General features: G+C 46.5%; 1 protein-coding gene across 1 annotated transcript; it reads right to left on the bottom strand.

The window, feature by feature from the left end:
- Positions 1-3,358: 3,358 nt before the first annotated feature.
- Positions 3,359-25,381, bottom strand: LOC119317193 (regulator of nonsense transcripts UPF2-like). The gene is made up of 17 exons (XM_037591612.1): positions 25,094-25,381; positions 24,885-25,026; positions 24,473-24,554; positions 21,996-22,198; positions 12,294-12,638; positions 11,666-11,770; positions 11,431-11,558; positions 10,536-10,709; positions 10,359-10,440; positions 9,698-9,976; positions 9,424-9,621; positions 9,023-9,124; positions 8,684-8,935; positions 8,378-8,596; positions 7,962-8,132; positions 6,991-7,176; positions 3,359-4,824 (listed from the first exon to the last, which is right to left on the bottom strand). Exons 2-17 carry the CDS (start codon positions 24,960-24,962, stop codon positions 3,862-3,864), a joined length of 3,567 nt encoding a protein of 1,188 aa, XP_037447509.1. The 5' UTR covers positions 24,963-25,026; positions 25,094-25,381; the 3' UTR covers positions 3,359-3,861.
- Between the last annotated feature and the right edge of the window lie 1,795 nt (positions 25,382-27,176).

Genomic DNA, 27,176 nt, shown 5'->3' with positions numbered 1-27,176 from the left:
CCTCACTGGCTTGGCCAGCCTCTTTTTAATTTATTTTTTCTATTTACTACGTATAGCGGCACAAAACACTCCAAAGCAAAATTAAACCAAATCCAAATAAATTGAAATTTTGCACATAATTACTTTTAGCATACATAGGCCCTTGTGCACTTTTTATTGTTGCCAAATAAAATCTAAATAAATTCAAATAAATACAAAAGCATTTTGTGGCTATTTAAATAATCCAAATTGATTTTTGAAATATTCAAAATACCCTCATAATGATTTCTTCTATTTTTTTATGGGAGGGAGTCATTTTACCCTCATTCTCATATTTTTATTCTATAGGAGAAAATAAATTTCATAGAACTAATAAAATTAGTATTCAATAATTCCAGAAAATAGCTATGCAAATAAATTCAAATATTTTTCAAACCACTTTATGTTGGTTTCATAATTTATTTTCCATATTTTATTTCTGATATTTGAAGGAGTTATATTTCCTTTCTCATTATTTTAATTGAATATATGGAAATGATTTTGAAACTGACATGGGAAACTTTCTCAAATGACATTTTGAAAGTGGTACTCATCACTTCCCACTCTATTTCATAATTTGAGGAAGTCATCTATCTTTCCTCATGAAAATCCTTGAGTGGCATGAAGTTTCTGGTTTGAAATATTTCAAATCAAATTCAAATCTTCTCAACCCCCATTTTTTCATTTCTTTAATGTAAGAAGTCATGTCATCTTCAACTCTAAGGTTTTGTATTTGAAATGAATTCGAATTCATTGAAACCAATTGCAAATATGAAAGTTTGGGAATGTCCTTTTATTTCCTCTCATTTTAACTTTCAAAAAGTTTCAAATCCCACTTATTTTCACACAATCAATCATACAAACAATCAGAATCATTTATTTAATATACATTCCAAAATTTAGAATTTTGGGATGTTGCAATTTGTTTTTAGTTCTTTTTTTTCTTAAAAAGGGCAAAAGCTTTGTGTTTCATTGCATTGATAGAGAAAAGAGTCATTACAAGCCCCAAGAAGGGACAGGACTGACTTACAACAGCCCAAGCAAGGCACACACCCAACGCACAATACAACGCCCCTAGACCCTAGTCGTAACTTGTTGTTTTAAATTTCTTTCCATGGTCATTAAGAGAAACATTTGTGACAAAGCTACATAATAGATCGTCATAATTGCAAACTAAGTAAACATGAGAATAATTCCACCCTACTACAAAGAAAAAACTACGAGTGTGGACACACAAACGATCTTTTCATCGCAATTCGAGAGACCTTTACATGGTGTGCCGATCGAGCGCGAAAGCCAAGCATATGCATGATGCATGCAGGTACAAGGCATCTAGTGCTTTGCTGCTTTTGCAGTAATGGTTGAAACTAGAACAGTGGTTCTTCTTCCTCCGGTCTAAAGTTTATTCATGATTTTTCTAAGCTAGCAACGTCCTAGCAATAGCTATATGCGTGTTCATCACTAGAGGTGGTGAAGCTAAAGCACTTTGTTTCCTTCTATTTTCTTCTGAGGGAGAAAAGTGCTTTATTCCACGGCTACCCTAGTCAGTCCGACGTGTTTTCACAGTATTTTTAGTCGAGCAACATGTGTTGATTCGGATCGATGCTGAAAGAGAGCCCTTTTGTTATGTTATTACATCTATAAATATCTAATTATGCTGGTATGCTTACGTAAGAAATTCCGTTTTATATTCGGACACCAGAAAGGAACTCCATGTGTAGTCAAGAAAGGAGAGATCTTATTCACTGCCCGAGCATGTTTGGTACCTATATAAACTTAAAAAAATGTAAGCTCACTTTCCGTCAGGCGACGGTGAAAACCCCGAGCCGATTGCCAGAACCGCTGCATCAGTGCATTAGAATTGCAATTCTGTAGTGGTTGCCACTAAGCAAGCACAAGGCTGAACAAAGGTAGAAGCAGAGAGAAAAGGCATGGTTTTTCAAGTCCCTTCAAGGTGGGAGCTTGACCCTACCTGAATACACGGACTGATCAAATCAAAACCCTCGCGCAAAGGAGCCACGCCCTGCAGTGCCAAGTGCGTGCGTGATGCAGATCTTTCAGTCGACATTTTAATCATCCATCGAAAGAATGTTTGCCACCACAAACATGAGCCAGCTTTCCACCGCGTGCATGCTCATCCATTTTGCATCCACTGTAGGAAATCCAGCAAGTAGTACATATAGTATCCAGCAGCTTGCATGCTCATCCATTTTGCATCCACTGTAGGAAATCCAGCAAGTAGTGCATATAGTATCCAGCAGCATTCATGCATGCAAGAAGCAAAGCTAGGTTTAACTATATATACCCCGGCCTGTCGCGATCATGGTTTGTGCTAGATGTGCAAGCTGAAACTGCTAGGAGGGGATAAGCTGCTGCAACAAAATCCAGGGGCGAGCCTTGGCCCTTGGGCCATGTGTAAAAGAGGGGGAAATGAAATGCATGCATATACCGGTGAATGGTGATTGCTTGCACACGAAGAAAGGCACAGAGCCTTGCTTTTCCACGTACGTCAATAGGGCCGGTGAGAGGGAAATGCATCTCTATCCAACTAGGGAGAAGAGGGCGGCCGGGAGCAGGAGCAGAAAGCAGCAGACGGCAACACATGCGCCCGAAAGAAGGCTAGGCACGCACTGAAACGAAAAAGAAGACGGCCGGACAGCAACTAGACGGGATACTGGCTAGCTAGGCCACCACCGGACCGGTAATGCGATGCGGATGCAGAATCTAAGCACTGATTGCGGCGAGGGAGTCAAAGGTTCCCCGTCCACCCACCCACACGCGCGAGATTCTTCGCGGAGGCTGCGGGGAGGCGACACGATGCTCAGAGATTCCGGCCGTATCGATCGATGCCACCGGCAAACTGCTTCTTTCCCTCTCTCAGTGCTATAGCTCCCTAAAGAGAATAGAGATCATGGCTAGGGCTAGCTAGCCGCGACTATGGACGGCCAGGGTAGTTTGTTCCTCACCCCGACTCTCTGGCTGTTGCTACGCTACCGCTACGTAGAAATGCTTGATCGGGCATGCCGGTCACTCGGTAAGGTTTCTCCGTCGCAATTATTCCTCGTAAAGCAGCAACCAGCTCGTGGCAGACAGATGAACGCCAACGGTCATGGAAGTGAGGAGAGCCGCGAGTGCGCCAGGAGGTGGCGAGCGGACTGATCATTCCATCACATCAGGAGGAACTAGCTTGTCGATATGATCGCTCCCAGTTTCTGATTTTTATTGGGCCACTCAAAGTGCCACATATATTGCAGCTACACCACTACTGTCTGCAGGGAACTATATATCCTGTTTACATAACTACTCCCTCCCTCCGATCCAAATTAAACGACGCAGCCTCTATACAAAGTCAAAATCATCCGAATTAAATGACGCAGCCTCTATACAATGTCAAATGTTGCACATTAAGGCAGGGTGTTTATTCTCATCTATTGTTTATACAAACACACTAACAAGCATCCAAGCAACAATTCTGGTACATGGAAGATTTGCAAATAGCAGCACCACATCTACATTCAGGTAGATATGCACGCTCTAAGTTTACAGCTGAAGCAAGGTGTCCCTCCAAGATAAAGAAAACCTTCATGTACACATTCACAAACCAGCCCAACTGAACAACTTCAACAGAAGAAAGCCTCTTCAGACATTCTGCTCCTTCGTCGGCAGTATTGTCGTTTTATTGTCAACTGGGGTCGGCTCTATAGTCGACGCAACACTCATATTCAGAGGTGAAAAGCCTTTCTATCATCTTGTTCATGTCCTGTCAAACAAATTCAAGGCATCCTCTTCTCCATTAGGAGTTCGACACCGTTGCCCTGTCAAAAACCTCAGGACAACTAGCATTCATCTTCTCCTGCCATATCCTTGGTAGAAACCACCAGCGGCGTGGTGACGCCGAGCGCCTCCCCTGATCCAACCATCCCAATTGCCCCGCCCACCTGATCTAATACTGCTGCTGGTATTGCTCCCTCCTTGGCCCCAGTTCCCCATTTGTGACGATCCGCCATTCATTTCTTCCTCCTCCCTCTCGTTGTATTCAAGGATCCTCCGCTTAATGTTCTGCTTCTCCTCAAGCTCGGCAGCTTCTTGCTGCTTTGTGCTCTGTACAAGAGAGCAGTCGCCAGGGACGAACATCTGCTTCGTCTGTTGCTTGTGCCCTTTCTTCATTAGCACCTTAACACGCACCTTGCTGCCACCACCAGCATTACCACCCTCTTCATCCACAGTTTCTTCTCCACTCTCTGACTCCACAGCCCTTGCATCCTTTGAACCTTCAAGGACATTCATTGGTACCTTCATGTTCAAACTGGACCTGGAACGCACCTCCGATTTACGTGACTCCAAACTCTCCTGTAGAAGGGCTTTCAGCTCTCGGTCAAAGTCTTCTTGCTCCTTGGGATCAACCTGCACGACCTTTTGCCTAACCTCAACACCCTCATCTTCATCAGAACCAACAGGCATCCCATCATCCTCATCATCACCTTCGTTCTCCGATGCATCATTTGATTTCTCCTCAGACAGAAGATCTTCTTCATCTTCATGACCACCAATGCTGCCACTATCTGAATAGCTCTCACTATCTGCGCCTTCTCCATGATCCTTACCATTTCCCTCAGCTCCATTCGCTGAACCCCTGCCATCATCATGTGGCTGCCTTTTCTGAGATTCATTGTCCGAGTGCCTTTCACTCTCAGGTTTCTCTACTGAGGCCGCACGCTCGTGTTCTTCGAGTTCAGCTAATGCAGAGTTAAGTTCATCTATTGATGAATATCTGGTCATGTTTGGTCGTAGCTCAGCAAACAAATCCTGAAAGAACATATGGATGAGCTCACTGAAGGGTTGTGCAAGTAGAGCTATGGAATATATTCGATTCTACATTAAAACTATCATGTTGACTTTTCTTTTAACTCCTAATACAAAAACAACAGCAATAAAACAGTATTTATTGCCTTATTACAAAAATAATAGGTTCATCTAAGATATTGCCCTGTTTCTTTTGTATAGCATTTACTTTGGAACATGTGCCATGTGCCTTGCTGCTGCTACAAAAGTCAAGGCTCGACACCATACATTTATCGTTGTTTATTTTCTTTTACTCATTCTATTTTTAAAAGATTAATAGCATCCAGAAGCCAAAAGCTTTTGTAGAGTGTTGTTCGACATTCTCTAAGGGCAAAAAACGGCCTAGTGCACTGGTATGAATATTTTGAATGGTTCAGGTCTTTGCTGCCTGGTTGCAAAAGGAATATCAAATATAGCATGCAATACGATAATGTTTGAACACACGTCGTTTGATATATGTGTGCACTCTTATAATTTTCAACAAGGTGGAGCTGGCTTTCAGAACGAGGGCTGGCTGTCGCCAAGCTCAAACATAAGCACTGGGCCCCATGTTGTCGCTAGCTCAGTGCTGCTGTGTTTTGTTCTATGAGATATTTTAATCCGTAATCCACCTCATGGGACTTGGGAGGTCTTTTTCCCTACTTAAACATTTGAGCTACCTTTCATCAGCTAGTTGTGGGAGTGGGATAGATGGTTGATAGAGACTTGTTAAGTATTGGTTATGTGCTAGCCTGGGTTGAGACAGTCAAGTTTTAGCTCAGTAAAATCCGTTTTGCCGCTGTTTTTCAATGAAAAATAAGGTTTCAGTAATATGGGTATACTAATTTAGTTCCTCCTATTCCTTCTTCTTTTTGGATTAGCTCCACCAATTCAGAAAAAGCAAAGTCACAAAGGAGCGAGACCCACATGGTTCCCTGATTCTCAGAAGCAAAAGGGTTGCATCATCTACTAGGTATAAAGTTGTAACCTATATTTGACGATCAACAAGTCCACTGATCTTCAGAAGCATGATGATATTTATAAGCATGCAACATTGTGAATGTAAAAATGCAAGTCCTGAATATTCTCCTATTGGTAAGTGCATGGATCTTCAGATGCCCATCAAAATATATTCAACTATCAACAGCTCCACTGATCTTCAGATGCACGTCGAAAACATTCCTTTGGTTAACTATTACAAATGTGAATGCTACGATTGCTACAGTAAAGTCTTTTGACTCAAAGGATCGAATCTTTCTCTCTCATTATCAAAATGTAGAACCTACAAGATAGGAACTTTGCTTCGGTAGACACCCCCTAGAAAAGTTTATGGATTTTGATGCAGATTAAAGGTAGAGATTAGAAGGTATCCCTTTAATAAAAAAAGGGTAATATAGGCTTTTGTATCCAAATCAGTCTATCCAATACGTTTGATCTGCAGGCTAATATGGTGATAGCCTTTTTAAGTAACTTTAAGATTCATGCAAACTTTTAGGACCCGAATATCCAGCAAACGTCAGATTTTTAGACATGGCAAATCGAACGTTTTTCATGGCAAATTATGTTCCTCGAGGATGACAAGTTTAGTTGGCGAGCATGGCAAATCCGTCTCAGTTTAATTTTTTTCCAGGGAATTGCCGTGCTTGCAAACTAAATTTGCCATACTCGTGTCAATATAAATTGCCATGAAAAACATTCAATTTACCATGTCTAAGAATCTGACATCAGACTTTTAGCATTTTCGAATTTTAAGAGAGGGGGGGGGGGGGTTATCAAGGCAAAAAAACTCACAAGATAAATATTCTCGTCTACCAACAATAGAAATTTAACTGTATCCTTTTTTTGCGAAAAGAAATTTAACTGTATCCATCTTAGAGGGAATGGTTATTTCTTTACTTTATAGCTCAGCAATTATCACTGTTAAAAATCTCATCCGATTTAATCAGCCAGTTAACCAATTTATTGGCCGATTCACCTATTAATCCCCTACTCGCCAGTGCAGTTACCAGTTAATGATTTCCTGAACATTGGCATTTATAATAGAGTAAACTCACAGAATATTTATGCATGTTGGCAAACTGTTCACACGAGAAAGAAACTGACAGAAGTATTTATGCATGTTGTGAAGTTATACATGAGAAAGAAACTAACCTGAATGTCAAACTCTATGTCAAGTGGTAAGGGCCCTTTCATAATAATGTATCTTTGAAAATGTAGCAAGAACTTGTCAAGCTTTCTTTTGGACGAGCCTCTAGTGAAATAGTGGCCACAAGTCTGCAGAAGTGTTATGATCAACCTGATCCTGAAGCAATCTTCTAGTGGATCCAACACATCTTGCTGTGCAAGAAAGAAATTAAGAGTGATTGATCATTCTCAGACATACGCTTGCAATAAGTAATACTCCCTCCGTCCCAAAATAAGTGACTCAACTTTGTACTAACTTTGTACCTTTAGTACAAAGTTAGTACAAAGTTGAATCACTTATTTTCGGACAGAGGGAGTATGATAAAAAAGAGGAATTAAGGTTAATGTCATCAAATTTCTAGGGTGCAAATAGGTATCACACATAAGAAATAATTTAACAGTTCTTTATAATTGACAATTTTAGATCGTGCCGTACATAACATGCAATCACTTTTTGCACTTTGATTTGAGCACTAAATCAACATGAAATTTAGTAAAAATTGATGCCACTTTTAGTATTCTAGCACTATTAAAATACAACATTAAATATAAATGTCTTAGCCAGGAAAGGAGGCAAGTTTGCTGTGAATAGTTTTTCTCATTTTTTGTACCCTTAAAAAAGAATGGATTTGACTTAAAATTTTACACATAGATACACTAATTTGAGAAGTGCATTTAGAAACCTTTGGGGGAAATGATTTTGGTGTCTGAACCAAAAGCAATTACATGAAGGGTAACTGCAGAGGATATACCGACTTATAGCCAAACCCAATAAATCTAAGTAACACTTCTATTAACATCTAAAATTATTACGAGAATCACACACGTCTTTACATGCCAGCATCTGAACCACATTTCAACGACGATAAGGACTAGCACCGGAAAATGAATTAAGGTTAGCAAAAGTTTCAATCTTACTAAAGGATGTAAGTGCTTACTTCATAAGTCCCATGACCAAACATAATGATAAGGTATAATGTCTCAAATACAACTGATGAGTCAATATGCTTGTAGCTGTACAGCTCTCCAAGAAATCGCATGTGTGCAAGTCGTCTTTGTTGCGTCGCATAGTCATTCAACTCCAACCCAACCCTTATCTCTTCCAAAACCTAAATCAAATTAGATAAATAAATTAACTCAATTGGATGCTAGCTGATTGCACCTTCTCCAAAATAAACTAGATACAGCCATTCTCATAGGTCAATAGGTACTCTCGAAAATAGGTAACTTTGCCTGCCATTGACATTTATGAGTTTGTCACATATATGCTTGTGCAATGAATGTAAATTATATCAACCAGATTTTTCTTTTGGGGTCAAAAACATCATTTAAGGCATCAATTATAGGAACTGACCTCATCTACCACTGCAACAGCAAAGTCATCATGATAACGGCTAAGCCCAGCAGTGAGAAGAGCAATCAGGTGAACTTGGCTGTACTTTCCCTTGTGAACCTTTAGAAAGCACTTTACAAGGTATTGCTGGCACTCTACCCAAGGTAGCTTTCGTAACTGGCGAAGAACATGCTCAACACTTGATTTGTCGAGATCTGAGAAAAGCAGCTTCCTTATGTACTGCATAGGAAGAAAAAGAAGCATTGTTCATTATTGCACTCAATAGGTAAGTGAATTTAAAGGGTCAGAGAAGAAGTAAAATCTTACTTGATACAAAGGTGGGCGAACTTTTGAAACTCTCGCAGATCTTTCAGGTGGTTTACAAAGGTAGTAGGCATTTTCTACAAGGGTACTGTGGCGCGGATCCAGATTCTTAACATTTTTCAATCTCATCAGTATCTCCAGCATGTTAGCCATGCGGATTGTAGTTTCAGGTGAACGATATAAAAAACGTCCGCATGTCTCGAGAAGGTTGCAGGCCACGTCAATATTATGATGATTGAAATCATCTAGGCACGCCTGCAACATTAAACAATAAGCTTTCTCTAAGCAACAGGTGGAAGTGCAAAAAGCCTAGAAATTACTACTCCATGTATAAGACAATACCTTCAAACAACTAAAAACAAGAGCCGCTGGTGCAATTTTGAATTTGCACAATTCTCCAATAAATCTTATATTCTTTATTTTTGTTTCAATGTTGATCTGATCCTGTAAACAGAACAGAGAAGAATAGTTAGTCACAGTACATCAGTTTATGTAGATATCCTGTCCCCCTGGATTTAAACTCCAAGATTCTCCTAATTTAAAGGATGTGAGGGAGGTCCTGGAGATGTTTGATCCATGAATTACTGTTTATAATGATGTTAGTATCTTAGCTTAGGTTCTAGACTTAACAATAAATCGCAAATATTGTCAGGGATAGAAAGACAAATCAGTATGATAGGAAACAAGAACTTAGCAATGAGAAGAAGAAAAAGCAAAGAAACTAAGAGTTACTATGATCATACCTTTTTATTTATTAAGAAGTTGAACTCCTCTTCAAGCATGGGGAGAAGCATAGTAGGGACATCTTTCATACATGATGACAATGTGGCAATCATTCGAGAATAATAAGGTAAAAGCTCCAGAGAAGTCCTTGGAACACTGAATAAGGCCCGCACAAGTTTTTTCCGGCTTGCTTTAGAATTCAGGTAGCAAAACTCAACCTGGTGAAACCAAAGTAGCTTGAGAATGATAATGAGCCTCTGTGAAAAGGACAGACAATACAGCAGGAGTAAATACCGTCAATTGATCTATAAGATCACGGCTCACACATCCTGGCAACCTCTGTAGCAGGTTGTCCAAACTTCCACCATCCAAGGCTCTTACTTTCTCTTTATCTTTTTCAGTTTTCCTGTCCAAATCCTTCTCTTTCGATTTTTCTGCCTCTTTTCCCTTATCCTTTTCTTTTTCTTCACTATCTTTCGCTACATCATCTGCCTTTCCCTCAAGTTGATCTTCAGTGGCAGAAGAAGTCTGAGCATTATCATGCACTTCAGTCTCTTGTTCCGCATTCGACTCCTTCAAAAAGAAGATGCATACAATGATTTACTGCTGAACCCAAAGAAAAGAATAATGCTTACCAAAAGAAAATAGAAATTATCTTTACACCACTTCAAAAACAAACTATATGTTATTCATACTTACTATCCAGAAGAAATGAGAAGAGGATGTACTCAAAATGTCAGACAATTATCCAAAAAGGAAAAGATCAGTTCTTAACTGCTGATATGTTGCAAACAAGCAATATAATCACAGAATGACATATGGCATCTAACAATCCAGTTTACACCGCTTCAAAAACAGTTCAGTTTATAAAAGAAAGGAAGGTATTATAAAATCTTCTCGGACAGTGCCAAGTGAACTGGCAGAATGAACTGCTTTTAAGGTATCAGAATCTTACACTAGATTGTTCACGGCCCTTAGCATGTTGCTCATTCAACTTCTGTTCAGCCTCTCCCAATAAGACAGCAGGTACAAATGCTCTGCTCAGAAAGTAGACTATGTAGTTTCAGAAGAAGAATCTAGTAAAATAACATAATTGGCAAGCTAGAGAATTGGCGATAAAATGAAGAGGAACCTTAGATCAGGTAAAGATTCATAAAAAGTCTTGGTATCGTCATCATCCCAAATAGGTTCCAGCACAGATGGTTCTTTTCCCGAAGAGGGGGTGACATCAGTTCCCGTAGTAACCCTTGTTGTATTCCCATCATCTGGCATCACCGGAGGCTGCAAGTCAATAGCTTCAGCTAACCTGCAAAGGAAAAGGTTGCAGATCCTCATTAATCATACATAAATAGTAAATACATATTCGAATGAAAAAATTGACATACTATTAGGCAAAGCGTTAACAATTATTCATTTCTAACACATCTAAAAGATACAGCTAACTAAACATCTATGGTCTTTTGCAAAGCTGAACATAAAATAGTATTAGCTTTAAATTAGTCGAGATGTGTCCTCATTTGCTTAATACTTGTTTTCAGTTTTTCAGGTGTTTCCTTAGAAGGAAATATGAACTAGGAAGAAAATATTGTTTGAATTTTCATAAAGAAAGAACCGATAGTAGACTACAGAATCAAAAGGAAATCTCCGCTGAACTTCTCAGGTACGTACGAGGGAAGCCGACCCTATCAACACAGCTAATGTTGTCTCCTAGTTGCAGTAAGCATGGATGACTCCCGTTTTAGTAAATACAATATTCCCATAACCATATTATTTTGTTACATTATCAAGGCTATAGGGCATGAGAGGTAAGAACCCAGTGGTGGCATAGTATTGCTGGAACAACAAATTCAGCTAGTAAATTACAAGGGTCAGACATGTGCTTATGTGTTCGATAACCATACATCCCTTACAAAAAGGGCATATGCCACAGTGTTCAACCTACAAATACCAGAACTAGACAAACTGCAAATTATGCTGCTACGAGTGAACAGAGAGGTTAATAATAGCATTCTCGAATAGATACTCACGAGGATACACCACGTAGTAACTGATCAAAAGACTTTCGGAGCTTCTCATATGAAGCTGTGTTCTCATCACTTAATTCACCTTTGGCACTCAAAACTTTTGCATTCTCTGCCTCCATCAGACGAAGAGACTGGATATAGTGTATGGTTGCGTACATGCATAGAGATATCAGAAGATAGTTAAAGGATAACAAATAGAAAAGTACAAAGTAATAAACAGAAAGGGTGTAGTAGTTACCGCATTTTCTGATTGTAGTAGTTCAGACACAGCATCATAGTAAGAGTTCAAGGCTTTCTTGAAGAATTTCTTCTGATCAGCAGTAACATTTAAGTCCTTAAAGAACTGCATCAATCAACATTTTATAGGTAGGTTAGCTCAGTATGGGCAATGAAACATATCAGTCTTCTGACCAATAGGTGGCATATAAGTGCAGGAATGCTGCACTGGTAGACTCCTGAGAATAGTATAGAGCAGGCACATTTATCACACTCATACTTTCATGCATGCAGGTCCATCCCATGCTTAGGCTTGTGCACCAATGAATCAATTAAAGTACCTGAAGTTCCCAACCATTTTTCACTTAAGGCAGCCATCTGCTTTTTAAAAGCCTGATCTGTGTTAGCCCACTTTGACATTAGTTGGAGACTCGTCAATTTAAGTGTTCACTGATCATTTTTAAAGGCTGCAAACATCATGTGCACTTACTCAAAACAAAAAACAAATGTAACTTTCGGCTAAAGGATGTGCCTAGAACTCAGTAAAAGCAGCTAGCTCTACTTATTACAGTTGAAGTCGAATGTCATGATCATTTTTACTGAGACCATTTTATACCTAATAAAATTATTTTGGCACTTCAATCTCTTACCTCATCGTAATATTCATGACCATGAGAACGTAACCCTATAAATAACCTCCCTTGACGAACAAAGGAAGAGAGAAGAGACAGATTTGTCTGAGTTGCTTCCCGGTCCTTCAAATGCTCCAGTGATGTAAGATCTTTTATAATGTTTACAAAGATACTAGCATCTTCAACTATTCCAACAAAGTACAGTTCAATCAGTAGTTTCAGGGTGCTTCTCTTCTTCATAGCTCTTGAGTTTTTGTCTGTATCCAAATCATCTCCAGATTTACCAGGCAAGAAGACCTTCAGTAAACCTTGTATAAGACAAGGAGAGAAGTCCTTGTATCTTTGATGAAGCAATGAGCAAACCTACATTACATTGCTAGAAGGGTTATAAAACACATAAAGCTGCATAGAAGTGATGTATTTGGAACTTGACATGTTCATCATCAAATAAACCTCAAATTCTAAAGTGCCGTGATGAAGCCATGTAACAGCAAGATGACAATAAGCCAAAAAAAACTGAAAACATATGTGTTGAATGAGTGGCTCATGTACTACTGGCCCAGGAGCCCCAGGCCCACACCAGAGTGGTGGCTGACCTAGTTCAGGTCGAGCTCCAGGCAACAGAGAAGAGAGCCGCCAGAACCATCGAGCTACAGTGTGTTGAGCTCCTCACCCGTTCCACATGGTATCAAAGGACAGGGCGACAGAGGAGGCAGAGCGATCAGCGGGGCTATTCTGCCACGCGGTGGCGGCGGTGCTGGCATCGGCTGACATGGCAGAAGAGGCACACCTGCTATTAAGTTATCTTCAGTCCTACATGTGCCAGTTTTCCTGGTCAATATGCTGTCTATGAGTGCTCTGATCGACTAGGTGGACTGTAGGATAACACTTGACAGAGGACTGTGCTTGATTCAGGACAGGCTGACTGGAAGGAGGACGGGGACTGGAAAAAGGCGTAGGGGGCTTGTCGTTCAGGGACCGTGAGAGGCTTGGTCAGATTGGCAGCTTTGTGTTTGTGGCAATTGTGGAAAAAAAAGAATCCTCGGTGATGAAACATCACTGTAGAATGGGGCATGTATTGTTTGATAAAATGTACAAGTTGTTTCCTGATGTAATGAATGGAGTAGATAAGAACAAGCTGAAATGTAATGTGTGTGAGTTTGGAAAACACACGAGAACGTCTTATGTGAGTAAGGGACTTGGGAGTATATCCTCATTCATGCTTATTCACTCGGATGTGTGGACAAGTGGTAGGACTAGGGTTCCTACCGGCTCTATTGCGAAGGTTGTAGGGGCAAGGAGGGAGTGGACGCGGCGAGGAACGGGCGCGCCGGCGGCAGGGCGCCGTCGCGGCTAGGGTTGAGGGCGGCGGCGGCTTGGCTGCGGCGGCTAGGGTTTCCGGCTCCTCTAGGAGCCGGGCAACAAAAGATAATAATAGTCTTTATTGCCTGCCTCAAAACGATGTCTTACATGAGTATTTATAACTTTAGCCTAAGATAACTTTCCTAAGATAACTTGCCTAAGATAACTTGTGGGCCAAGCCCCTAATACTAATGCCCGGTGGGCCTCTTCCTAGAATAGACCAAGCCGGTCATAACATCTCTCCCCGCCTGCGCAAACAGCTCGTCCTCGAGCTGAAAGTCTGGATAGTGCTGACGGAAATCTTCACGCTGCTCCCAAGTAGCCTTCTCCTCCGGAAGGCCCGCCCACTGAATTAGGACGAACCAGACGCCACGACGGAGCTGGGCCTGCAACACCTTTGCTGGCTCTGGAAGAATGCGACCATCGGCGGTTGGAGGAAGCGCCGGAGGAGCCGCCGGTGGCTCGCCACGGAAAGGCTTGAGCAGCCCCACATGGAACACGTCGTGGATGCGGGCGCGGGCTGGAAGCTGAAGACGATAGCACCTTCCCAATGCGCTCCACGACAGGGAAGGGCCCGACGTAGCGAGGGCCAAGCTTGCGCTTCGCGCGCGGGTCCAGTGACTGCGTAGAGCGGTGGAGAAGACGCAGCCACACCCAGTCACCCACTGCGAACTCCGCCTCGCGATGATGATTGTCGTAGTAGTGCTTGGCCGTCTGCTGGGCCTGAAGGAGACACTAACGGACCTCAGCCAGCATCTCATCACGGGTGCGGATAAGGTCACCCGCAACCGCCGTCCGAGCCGTCTCCGGGTCGACCGGAAGTATAGGCGGGGGTGGTCGACCATAGACCACCTCAAATGGCGTCGCGCGCAGGGCGGAGTGATAAGAAGTGTTGTAGCAGTACTCCGCCCAAGAGAGCCAGTCCACCCAAGCGCGAGGCCGATCACCTGTCACACAACGCAAATACATGGCAATGACCTTGTTAACCACCTCAGACTGACCGTCCGTCTGAGGATGGAACGCCGTACTCAGGCGGAGCTGGACACCCGCCATCCTGAAGAGGTCGCGCAAGACATGGCCCGTGAAGACTGGGTCCCGATCACTGACGATCGACGTCGGGAACCCGTGTAGACGGACTATGCCGTCGAAGAAGGCCCGGGCCACGGATGCCGCCGTGTATGGATGGCCCAGCGCGATGAAGTGGGCGTACTTAGAGAAGCGATCGACCACCGTGAGGATGACGGACTTGCCCCCCACCTTGGGAAGGCCCTCGATGAAGTCTAAGGAGATATCCGCCCAAACCTGAGACGGCACCTCCAAGGGCTGAAGGAGCCCCGCCGGCCTCAGGGTCTCTGTCTTGTTGCGCTGGCAAGTCTGACAAGACCGAACCCAGTCGCGGATCAGGGCACGATCACCAGGATGTAGAAGTCGGCGTGAAGACGATGGAGGGTTTTCTGCACACCCTCATGGCCCCCCGAGTGGGCGAGCTGCAACACCTGGTGACGGAGATCATCATGCGCCGGAACAAAGATCCGGCGCCCATGGAGGAGCAGTCCGTCAGAGAAGCGCCAGGGCTCCTCCAAGTCGCCGGACGCGAGCTGCTGCTGAAGACGTGCGGCGTCATCTGCCGTCGCAGTGGCGTGTCGAATGTCGGTGAAGAGACCGAACGATGGCCCGAAGCGGATGCACAAGGCCATCCCGGCGGACGCGTCGGCGGATGGCGCGAGGTCGGAATCGCGACGGGACAGCGTGTCGGCCACGGTGTTAAGACGGCCCGGCCGATACTCGACGGAGAAGTCGAAGCCGAAGAGCTTGCTGATCCACTGGTGCTGCGGAACGGTCGACAGCCGTTGATCCAGCAAGAACTTCAGGCTGTAGTGGTCCGTGCGAATGTGGAAGGTCCGCCCCCACAAGTATGGCCGCCAATGACGCACGGCCTGGACGAGGCCAATGAGCTCCCGCTCGTAAGCTGCCAACTTAAGATGGCGCGGAGCGAAAGGCCGGCTGAAGAAAGCGAGGGGCCCATCGCCCTGATGAAGTATGGCGCCGAACCCGGCGCCCGAGGCGTCACAGTCCACCACGAACGGCCGGTCGAAGTCGGGCATCTGGAGGACGGGGCCCGTCGTGAGGGCCCCCTTGAGGGCCTCGAACGCCGTCGTCGCCTCGTCGTCCCAGGCGAAGGCGTAGCGGCGAAGCAACCGCGTGAGGGGCGCCGCGATGAGTCCGAACTCCCGGATAAATTTCCGGTAGTAGCCGGCGAGTCCGAGGAACCCGCCGAGGGCCCGCGACGAGTGAGGCGTCGGCCAGGCGAAGACGGCCGCCACCTTATCGGCGTCCATAGCCACCCCGTCGGCCGAGATGACATGGCCGAGGTAGGCGACGGTAGGCGTCCCGAACGAGCACTTCGAGCGCTTAAGGTGGAGGTGGTGCGCCCGAAGCTCGTTGAAGACGATGGCGACGTGCTGGAGATGTTCGGCCCAGGTGGCGCTGTAGATAAGGATGTCATCAAAGAAAACAAGCACAAACTGCCGTAAGAAGGGTCGAAGTACGTCGTTCATCAGGGCCTGGAACGTCGCCGGGGCGTTGGCGAGGCCGAAAGGCATCACCAAGAACTCGAAGTGGCCATGGTGGGTGCGAAACGCCGTCTTGGCGATGTCATCCGGATGCATGCGCACCTGATGATAGCTCGACCGGAGATCGAGCTTGGTGAAGAAGCGTGCCCCATGGAGCTCATCCAAGAGCTCGTCGACCATCGGTATAGGGAACTTGTCCTTGAGCGTGAGTGCGTTGAGGGCGCGGTAGTCGATGCAGAAGCGCCATGTGCCGTCTGACTTACGGACGAGAAGCACCGGCGCCGTGAAGGGCGACGTGGAGATCCGGATGATGCCTGCGACGAGCATCAGGGCACACTGGCGCTCCAACTCATCCTTCTGCAGCTGGGGGTAGCGGTAGGGTCGCACCGCCACCGGAGTGGAGCCTGGTACGAGGTGAATATGATGGTCGTACACCCGAGCAGGCGGAAGACCCTGCGGATCGTCGAAGAGGTCGTTGTGCTGCTGCAGAAGAGAATCCAGCAGGGGGTGCTCGGCCTCCGAAGACGCGGCAGCCAGCTGGAGGTGTGGCACGGCAGGCGCGGCACCCCCAATGCCCTCCCACCGGATGCGGCGGCCCTGCCGCCAGAATGTCATCGTGAGCGCGTCGAATTCCCACAGGATGGGGCCGAGGGTCCGGAGAAAGTCCACCCCAAGGATGAAGTCGAAGCAGCCCAGATCGATCCCTGCACAGGTGATGGAAAAGTGTTCGCCACCGATGGAGATGGGAACGTTGCGGGCTAGCCCATGGCACCGGAGGCGATCGCCGTTCGCCACTGTGATCCGCAGGCGCTCCCCGCCCGTCGTCGGGAGGGCTAGCCGACGCATGGTCGACTCGGGCAGAAAGTTGTGTGTGGAGCCCGTATCCAGCAGGGCCACCAGTCGCTCGCCATGGATCGTCACGGGCAGCAGCATGGTTCGCTCGCCCCGGATGCCGGCCAGGGCATGAAGGGAGACGACACACGCCGTCGCTGCGGAATCCGCGGCCGCGTCCTCGGGCGCCGCAGGCGGATGTAACGGGTCGGGCGAGTCGTCCTCCTCGGTGTAGTCGACCGTCTCTAAATAAGAGGCGGGGGCAGACATGGGTCGGCGTGTAGGGCTCATCGCAGTTGAAGCAGAGACCCTGACGGCGACGCTCCTGCTGCTCGGCCGATGACAGCCGACAGAAGGGCCGTGTGGCGGCCGGGGGTGTGGCCGTCGCGGCTGGGAGAGGCCGACCCGGGGCTGAGGAAGTCGGTGCTGGCCGACTGGGCTGGCGGCCGCTCCGTCCAAGTGGCTGCTGCAGTGCCTGGGCCCGCTGCTCGAAGGCCCGGGCGTAGTACATGGCCGTCTGGAGGTCGGAGGGATCCCGGAGCTCGACGTCCACGCGGATATGGTCCGGCAGACCGCCCACAAAGAGCTCGGCGCGCTGGGTCGCGGAGACGCCCGGCGCGTGGCACGCCAGGGCCTGGAAGCGGTCGGCGTAGTCCTGCACCGTAGATGTGAATGGTAAACGGCCGAGGGCCGCCAGGCGGCTCCCGCGGATAGGAGGCCCAAAACGGAGGAGGCAGAGCTCCCGGAAGCGCTCCCAAGGTGGCATGCCGCCCTCGTCCTGCTCGAGGGCGTAGTACCAGGTCTGCGCTGTGCCTCGAAGATGATAGGACGCGAGCCAGGTGCGATCCGAAGCGAGCGTCCGCTGCCCTCGAAAGAACTGCTCGCACTGGTTGAGCCAGTTGAGGGGGTCCTCCGTGCCCTCGTAGGTGGCGAAGTCCAGTTTGGCGAAGCGAGGGGGTGTCGGCCCGCCGTGCCCGGGGGCGGCCGCAGTCGCCGCCGGTGCGTATGCTGGGTCGGGAAACACTGGGGCGTAGTTCGCCGAGCTGGAGGGGTGATCAAACCGCAGAGAGGGCGTCCGGTGTTCCGGCGCCGTGGAGTAGACCGGGCCCGGAGACGAGCCGGTCGCCCAAGCGGGAATCGACGATGGTGACGGTGGAAACTGCACCTGGTGCAGGGGCCGACCCATAGCCCTAGGCGCGGGTGGTGGTACTGTCGATGACGGCGGCGCCTGGTGGAGCTACTGCACCGGCGCCTGCGGCGAGGGGGCCGGCAGTGACGCCGGAAGAAGCTGCTGGGTCTGGCCCCCCAGCGGCGCGGTGGAGGCCGGCCATGCTGGCCACGGCTGTCCCGCAGCCGAGTAGTGCGGCAGCAACAGCGGCGGCTGGGACGCCCCTCCGTAGGGCGCCTGGAAGGCCGGGGCGGGCCACTGTAGCGGCGGTGGCCCGTAGGCGGTGGTGCCGGTGCTCGGTGGCGGGGGCTGGTTCCCGGCGAGGTAGAGGGTAATACCCTTGACCGCCTGGACAAGCTCCCGCAGGGTGCCCGACATCTCCTCGGGCGAGAGGAGCGGAGGCGGGTCCGGCGTGATGGTAATGGGCGCGGTGGTGATGGTGGTGCCGGATGCAATCTCCGCCATCGCGGTGGCAGTGGCCGGCGGCAGCGAGAGCGGGGTGGAGGTGGATGGTAGCGGCGGTGATGGAGATTGGGAAATGATCGGCCTAGTGTCTCTGGATACCAAATTGGTAGGGCTAGGGTTCCTACCGGCTCTATTGCGAAGGTTGTAGGGGCAAGGAGGGAGTGGACGCGGCGAGGAACGGGCGCGCCGGCGGCAGGGCGCCGTCGTGGCTAGGGTTGAGGGCAGCGGCGGCTTGGCTGCGGCGGCTAGGGTTTCCGGCTCCTCTAGGAGCCGGGCAACAAAAGATAATAATAGTCTTTATTGCCTGCCTCAAAACGATGTCTTACATGAGTATTTATAACTTTAGCCTAAGATAACTTTCCTAAGATAACTTGCCTAAGATAACTTGTGGGCCAAGCCCCTAATAGTAATGCCCGGTGGGCCTCTTCCTAGAATAGACCAAGCCGGTCATAACATCATGTGGTGTCGGTTAGTGGTGCAAAGTATTTTGTGACCTTTATTGACTGCCACTCACGTATGACATGGGTCTATTTGATGTGTCACAAGGATGAAACTTTCCAATGCTTCAAGAATTTCTACGCCTATGTGAAAAATCACTTCAATGTTCAAGTACAAATGATAATAACTGATAATGGCACTGAGTATGTGAAAAAAGTGTTCGGGACTTTCTTATCATAGCAAAGGATTTTGCATCAAACCTCGTGTACTCACACTCCTCGGAATGGAGTGGCAGAAAGGAAGAATCAACATATTCTAGAGGTTGCTCGATCGCTGATGTTCACTATGAATGTGCTGAAGTTCTTGTGGAGTGAAGCTGTGATGACTGCGACATACCTGATCAATCACACATCATCGAGAGTACTGGGTATGAAGTTACCTCATGGGCTACTACTGGGAAAGAATGATCTCTAGGTTCCTCCCAAGTTGTTCAGTTGTCTGCTTTGCCAGGGATCACAGGCCATCTGTGGGCAAACTGGATCCACAGGCTGTCAAGTGTAACTTCATTGGGTATTCTTCTGGGCAGCGAGGCAACAAGTGTTGGAGACTTGGAGTCCTTCTGAACGGAGGACATTTGTGAGCATGGATGTCACCTTCAAGGAATCCGAACCATTTTATGGTGAGAAAACTGGTCTTAGTGGCTTATTTCAGTCTTGACCATACCCAGACTGAAGATGGGGAGAGTTACGGTCGCTGTGGTGGTGCCGATTTGGTGTTGCAGCAACTAATTGAGGGTGATATTCTGGTACAGCGAAGCAAGCAACAGTCTCAGCAATTGATAACGCCACCGAGCTGAGGGCCGGTTTGTGACTGATGGAGTGCCCAGACAGGCAGGCAGTGCTCCCGCCTGGATCGGTAGTTTGCCGAGGTGGACAGCAGAACAAGAGGAGCAGCTCAAGGTGTATTTGAGGAAGTGAGGTACTGGTGTTGCGCATTAGGGGGTAGCAACTAGATCAGCCACAGCTAAAGTGTATTCACGGAGGCGAGGTGATGGTGTTGCACATCATGGGCAGCAACTAGATCAGCCACAGGCGGAACAACAGGGTATTACTGACGTGATTTCAAGCTCCTCTGATGGGGATCAGGCTGAACATGAGTCAGTGGCTACAGAAGGGTTAATTGATTTGCCAATTGCTTTGAGATAAGGTAGTCGAGCAAAAGCAGGGATACCAGAGGAACGATATGGGTTCGATGCCAGTGATATTGGAAAATGTCTCCTATGAAGCATTATCTCCAGCCTACAAAGTATTTGTTGCTTCTCTTCAGTCTGTGTCAATTCCGACTAAAAATAAGAAGGCAAAGAAGGACTAAGAATGGTGCATGGTCATGGTGGAGGAGCTGAAGGCTTTTTGCAAGAACAAGACATGGGTACTAACACCTCTTCCAACAGGAAAGAAGGTAGTCAGCTGCAAGTGGGTATACATTCTGAAGCAGAATGTAAAAGGAAAGATTGATATGTACAAAGCAAGGTTTGTGGCGGGGGGTACAGCCAGACCTACGGCATTGACTATGATAAGACCTTTGCTCCATTAGCAAAGATGAACACTGTGAGGATTTGATCTCCTGCGCTACGAATTTCGGGTGGTCTTCACATCAACTTGATGTGAAGAATGCTTCTTGCATAGGGACCTGCAGGAGGAGGACTACATGGAGATCCCACCTAGGTTCTCTAGGTCTGAGACTGCTGGCAAGGTATGCGGGTTAAAGAAAGCTCTTTATGGTTTGAAACAGTCCCCGAGAGCATGGTTCGACAAGTTCAGACATGATGTATGTAATATGGGATATGGGCAGTGTAATGGTGATCATACACTATTCTACAACATGGAATAGGGAAAATCACTATACTTGCAGTATATGTGGATGATATTATTATCAAAGAGGATGACAAATAAGAAATTACAAGAATGAAAGAGTCTTTGGGTAAGGCCTTCAAAGTCAAAGATCTGGGCCGACTCAAATACTTCGCGGAAACAGAGTAGCCAGGTCTGCCAAGGGGATTGCGCTATCACAGAGGAAGTATACTTTAGATCTCTTAGGCAATGTAGGAATGCTAGGATGTCGGGCAGCCTCAACACCAATTGATCAAAACCACAAAGTGATAGCTCAGTCAGGTGAGTCAGTAGATTAGGAGAAATATCAAAGATTAGTTGGGAGGTTATTGTACTTATGTCATACACGCCCTGACATTGCTTTTGCAGTAAGTGTGGTAAGCAGATACATGCATGAACTTAGGAGTGATCATCTTGAAGCGGTGTACAAAATTCTGAGGTACTTGAAGGTGACTCCAGGAAAGGGACTATTATTTGAGAGTAACAGGCATCTCGTGGTGGATGGGTGCTGTAATGCAGATTGGGAAAGTTGCCTAGATGATCAGGACAACAGATTGCAGACTGCTTGACTAAAGGATTGGAGACTAAAGAATGCAATACGTGTGACAAGATGGCGCCCCTCTTGAGGGGGAGTGCTAAATGACCATGTACTGCTGACCCAGGAGGCCCAGGCCCATATCAGGTCGAGCTCCAGGCAACAGAGAACAGAGCCGCCGGAATGTTCGAGCTACAGTGTGGTGAGCTCTTTCCATTCCACAATATGCAACAGCACGACGTTGACCAATAAGTCCAAATGAAATGACTGAGAACATATGCAGCAACACAGTGTAAAAGATATCACTAAAGCAGGAACATGTCCTATTATGTAACCCAGAGGCTTGAAACAGACAAGTCCAATAAACAAAAGATCTTGCTCAAGCACAGGGGCCGGCTCTATGACACTGGCATATTTGCTTATGTACTGAGGCGAATGCACATTACAATCATCAATTACCTGAACTGCAGCTTGTATATCAGCAGAACGAAGTTTAGCCTCACAAATATAAGAAACTGCTTCACTGACAAATTTGCTCAAGTTCACACTTTTCAACTCATCCATTAATCCATCCTTTTGTTCATCATTTATTGTTTTGAGCTTCTTTATAACTGTTGTATTTCGTTTAATACTTGAGTCAAGAGTCCTCAGGTAGTTTGCATCTGAAATTAATGAATAATGTCAGATCATAATGTTGCCGCAGAAACATGTGCATGACTTGTCAAGATCAGAAATTGTCTACTCAAAATTATAAATATTAATCTGAAGAACCAAGAATGGAATGAAATTAAGTAAAAAGGAAAAACTTGACTATGAAAATGGAGCAGCTGAGTAACTACTAGCTTATTTTTATTGCTATATGGATCAAAAAGCTATGCATATAAACTACAGAGATTTTCTGATGCCCCATCTGCAACAGAAGCTCATACTGAGATGTTTGTTGTAGAGAAAATTAGAACCAAAAAAATAACAAAATTAACATGTGATCAAATAAGAATAGCTAAGCTAATAGATGATACACATAAATTATACAAGTTGTAAGAGTGAGATTGGGGGAACAACTTCCTTTATCAACATGGCTGAAAGGCAAGTAGAGAGGTAACAAAATAGGCTTGTTCAACCTGGGACTGAGATGCAGTTATATTACTTAATTTAGTCGTGTTCTACCTACAATATACATATACATCTGCATCTGCTTTGGACATAAATTCACACAGTTCCTCCTACGTCCATATGCCTTTGAAGTTGCGCGCGCGCACACACAAAAAAAGTATTTTTGTCCTTTTGTCCTAATTGAAACGGTTGGGTAACCACCCAATGGGGTATCTTTGCGATCCTGCCACCAGAACGGCCATTGCGACCATGGTTCTCAAGTCGCACGACTAGTCGCAAAAAAATATCGACTCATGACTCGAGTCGCGACTAGTCGCAACTGCAGGCTCGACTTTTTCCAAGTCGCTACCCCAGAACAACTCATCGTCTCCAAAACCATGATTGCGACGATGCCGCTGCCACTGGGGTCCACGTGTGTCGTCTGGGACTGGGTCACTGTGATCGAGTGAATGCAAAAAAAAAAAAAAAATCGCCAGCGCTTGGCCAGCAGCCGGCCGCATGCTCCTCAACATCCCAGGCGAGCGTCCCGGACATAGGCAATCTCACGAGCGTCATGGCGGAGGGCTGTAAGTAGGCTGCGTGTCCGGCGGCAGCAGCCTACAGACACCGAGGCAAGAACGGCAAGTGGTCTGGCTATCCGATGCCTGCCACCAGGGAAGGCCGTGGCGCATTTGTGTCATGCCTAACGCGGCAAGCCAGATGATGCAAACACACATCCCAGGGTCCACAGTGCGTCCCGGACCCGGGCAACGCGGTCAGCCACGCGGCGAGGCCATGGGCGTCATGAATGGCGGCAGCTGCGCGCATGACAGAGTCCATGCCGACAGTGAATCCGGAGACCATCGTGAGGCCACGGGCGCCATGGATAATGTCAAAGCCAACGTAGGCATCGTGGACGACGTCAATGGCGACGAAGCATGTTGTATTTAGATCAGCGGTGGATTTGGGAGAGGAATACCCATGGGCAATCAAACAGATGATCAGGCTTTCCATATATATGATATTTTCATGTAACAAAATACCCCTTTTTAACAAAGGGGTAAGTTCTAATCTCCGTCGTCGATTTGCCTCGAAAACTGTAAACTTTTTAAAGGGGGGTGTAGCAAAGCGCAACAGGTATTGAACAGCCTCATCCCACTCACCCTCTTCATGCACATGAAATTGCCCTTAAGCAGAGCTTCATGGACAACTTGCAGCTGGTTTGTTGTGTTGTTCCGTTGTGCCATCTAGTTAGTTATAGAGTCTCAATACATACTAACTGGGGTAAGTTTTTGCTATCACGGTTATAAAAGAAGATAGTTTAAACTAATTGCCTTATCCAGAAGCAGGGATAGAGAAGTGCTTCTAGGAATCCAACACAATGTCAAAAGGAACCTTGGTTTACTATAATAGTCTTGAACACTACTACATAGGGCTCGAAATATAATTTAATTGGTAGTTTGGTACGGCACTGGTCTAGCAATTGAAGTGCAAGGAGACAATGGCAGGAAACTCAGTGTCTGCACTCTGCAACATCTACACTATCACTCAAGAATATAGTACTTAACTGCTAGCAAGAATAAGAACAAAGAATGTTTGTGGCACTTCACTTGACCTCTTTTGTGCAGTGCACATGCTATACATCTATATGACTTTAAGCAGATAAATTTCACGTGTTCAAATGGAACAGAACTTGCTTGGGCATGTAAAATACTTTGTTCCTGCCATCCAATACAACGAGACGCAAAGCCTTTGCACTTTCTCAAACAAAACAAAAAAATAAAAACGTAACTTTCATCACAACTTCTATGGAATGGCCATTAATGGGAGAAAACGATGACTACCTGGTCTCTCAGGATTTTGATTGTTTCGGCGAAGGGCAATCTTTTGATCCATTAGTCTTTTGTATTCTTCAATGCGGGCCTCCTGCACACAGTGACTTGCAAAGTAAGAAAGCTAAGATACCCAATGTAAAGAATCAAATATGAGTTATGAATCTTCGAATAAGATCTGTCACAAAACCCTAGGAAACATACCACCAGAACTGTACGAATAATCAATTTGAAGAAACAATTTCGAGTTATAGAAACTAGAAACCTACCAAGTAGCAAAGTAGCAATTGTGTGTGCAGTGCTGAGTAAACTGCGTTTCACGGCGTGGATAATTTCTGTTGGTAAATAACAACCTCGCCAAATCTCAATACTAAACAGAGGTTCCTCGCAAAAGATATTGCTGGCAGTGGCGTGTCAGGATTACCTCATCTTCCTGTTTGCTTTGGCGCGCATCGTCATCTTGTTTAGTGTCTGTGAGGTTCTCGGTCTGACTGCTCTCCATTTTTATTCACAGCTACGACGAGACGGGGACAGGGGCGGATCTAGATGGTGCGCCGGGTATGCACCTGCGCAGCCAGAAGTTATGAAGGTCGGTTGGATTTAACCAATCGCTGGATGAAAACAACCACGTACCTGAAAACTCAATGGGCGAAACTGTGGACGGGGTGGAGACGCGATGTCCCCTCGAGGAAGAACGGGAACGGCGATGGCAGCGACGCTCGTGAGAGGCCGGGGTGTCGGAGGTGGGGAGAAGGCGTCGGGGAGGGGGGCGTGGGACTGAGCCGTCGGGTGCGAGGCGGAGCGGGATTGAGGCGTCGGCGGTGACGCTGAGGTCCGGCACGGCGGCAGCTGCAGGAGAGATTTGGAGCCGCGTTGCTAGGTAAGGACTCCGGGCGAAGAGAAATGGCATCAGAATAGTATTACGCTAACTGTAAACTGTTTTTGTTTGCAGCAAGTCCTTTGCTTGTGCAACTGACTCACTCCGTCCGGAGGTTCTTAATACTGATTCCAGATTATTATTATCACTATTTTCCAAAAAGATAACCTCGCATAACTGACCTACTTTGATCTGAACTCTGTTTAGCTCGATAAATTGCCTGATTTGCTTGCCGACGCTTAGAACATCTTCAACGGCAGCCCTAAAGCACACCTGTGCAAAAAGAATCATTTAGATAAAAAAAGGCTCCAGCAACAGCCCTATAGTTATATCGAAAAAGTTTAGGTCCTGCCCAAAAAACTGCTATGAGTGATGCATATTTGCATCACCGCTAGCCGCCGACGCAAAATCAGAAATGACGCCAGAAGAGCCTCAACCGTTGAAACTGAAAATTGTTGTCACTGAATCGCCTCCCGCCACGACCGCTGCCAACAACTAATACGTCGTGGAAGGCATCTCCGACACGACCACCGCAGGCCACCAGTTCATCATGGAACGCATCTCCAACTCGACCGTCAACACCGCCGACCTCCCGTTGCCCTCGTCGCACCCGGTGGCAGTGCAACAAGCTGAAGGTCATCCGCTGCAAGCTTGCGCCGTCGCGAATCACCGTCGTAGTCAGCGGGGATGCGCCTAAGGACCCCCATCGTCGCCGCTAAGGCTCCGGCGTACACGAAGAAGGTCATCGGGAAGAGGTCGCCACGGGAACCATCGGGCATGGTTAAGAAGAAGACAACAGCAATGGCCCCGCCGCCACCGATCCCTTCCACGACGGCAGTGACTCCTCCGGCACCGCTTGGGGCCTCTTCCCCTCCCATCTCACCGTCATATGCGGACAAGTTGACATCACTCGTCGCCACAACCCCCGATGTCCCCAACGTGTTTAGTGAAATGATCGGAGCTAAAAAAATCCTTTTTGGTTTTTCAACTATTTTTATGGGATTTTACAGTTTGTATGTAGTTGTCATGTGATGTGTGTGTATTTACTTCAAATTTGATGTATGTGGCATGGATGAAGGATTTTTTGGGGGAAATACACTTGTGTGGAGGTCGGTGGTCGAGGTCGAGGAGAGGAAGCTAGGCTACAAAGAAATAATCAAGAACATCGAAAACGAGCAAAAGCTCATGTTCATGACTTCATGGGCACAAGTACTCTCGATGAGAAGGTAAGAACATGGTTGGAGCTTTGTCACGATCAAGTGACGACGATGAGGTCAATGGGAGGCTTTCTGAGAAGGTTTTGGAGGCTTTTGGATGATTCATGAGAAGAGGCATGGGTTAAATGAGTGGAAATGGAAACAATGGTGGCAATTGAGAGAATGGGGTAAATGAAGAGAATGCAAGCATTACTCATGACAGTAAAGGCAATGACATTTGAGAGCTCTGTGCATTCATGTTCTATGCACTTTTGATTGTGTTTATGATGCACAATGCTTTTGATTTTATGCTTAACTTCAAAGTTTAATTTGGAATATTTTGGATTTGAACTTGAATTTGAAATGTTGTTGATTATATGTATTGTGAGGTTGCAATGTGTTAATTGCCATGTCATAGTTTTTTTAATATGTGTGCAATTGTGGAGTAGAGAAAAAGAAGGCCAAATTTTAGGGCCCTAGTTTTTGGTCTGCTGGAAAAGCATAACTTTTCTGGTGACCAAAACCTTCTCCCCCTCCTCTAAAACCATTTTAGGGCACCAAATCATTGGGTCATTGTTGGACATGCACCTAGAGCATGTGGCATTTTGGTTACGCAAAACGAGGTTTAAGATTTGGCCAAATG

This window comes from Triticum dicoccoides, chromosome 6A (assembly GCF_002162155.2).
Source record: "Triticum dicoccoides isolate Atlit2015 ecotype Zavitan chromosome 6A, WEW_v2.0, whole genome shotgun sequence".
NCBI lineage: Eukaryota > Viridiplantae > Streptophyta > Magnoliopsida > Poales > Poaceae > Triticum > Triticum dicoccoides.
The sequence above is the reverse complement of the archived record's forward strand: the minus strand, read 5'-3'. Positions and strand labels throughout refer to the sequence as shown.

What these genes read in the sequence shown, in the direction of transcription:
- LOC119317193 (XM_037591612.1), bottom strand. Translation starts at nt 24,962, where the DNA reads ATGGAGAGCAGTCAGACCGAGAACCTCACAGACACTAAACAAGATGAC. An exon ending in AAAGCAAACAGGAAGATGAG is followed by an intron (nt 24,555 to 24,884) that starts GTAATCCTGACA and finishes CACTGTGTGCAG; the next exon opens with GAGGCCCGCATTGAAGAATA. An exon ending in ACTTCTTAATAAATAAAAAG is followed by an intron (nt 9,125 to 9,423) that starts GTATGATCATAG and finishes TTCTGTTTACAG; the next exon opens with GATCAGATCAACATTGAAAC.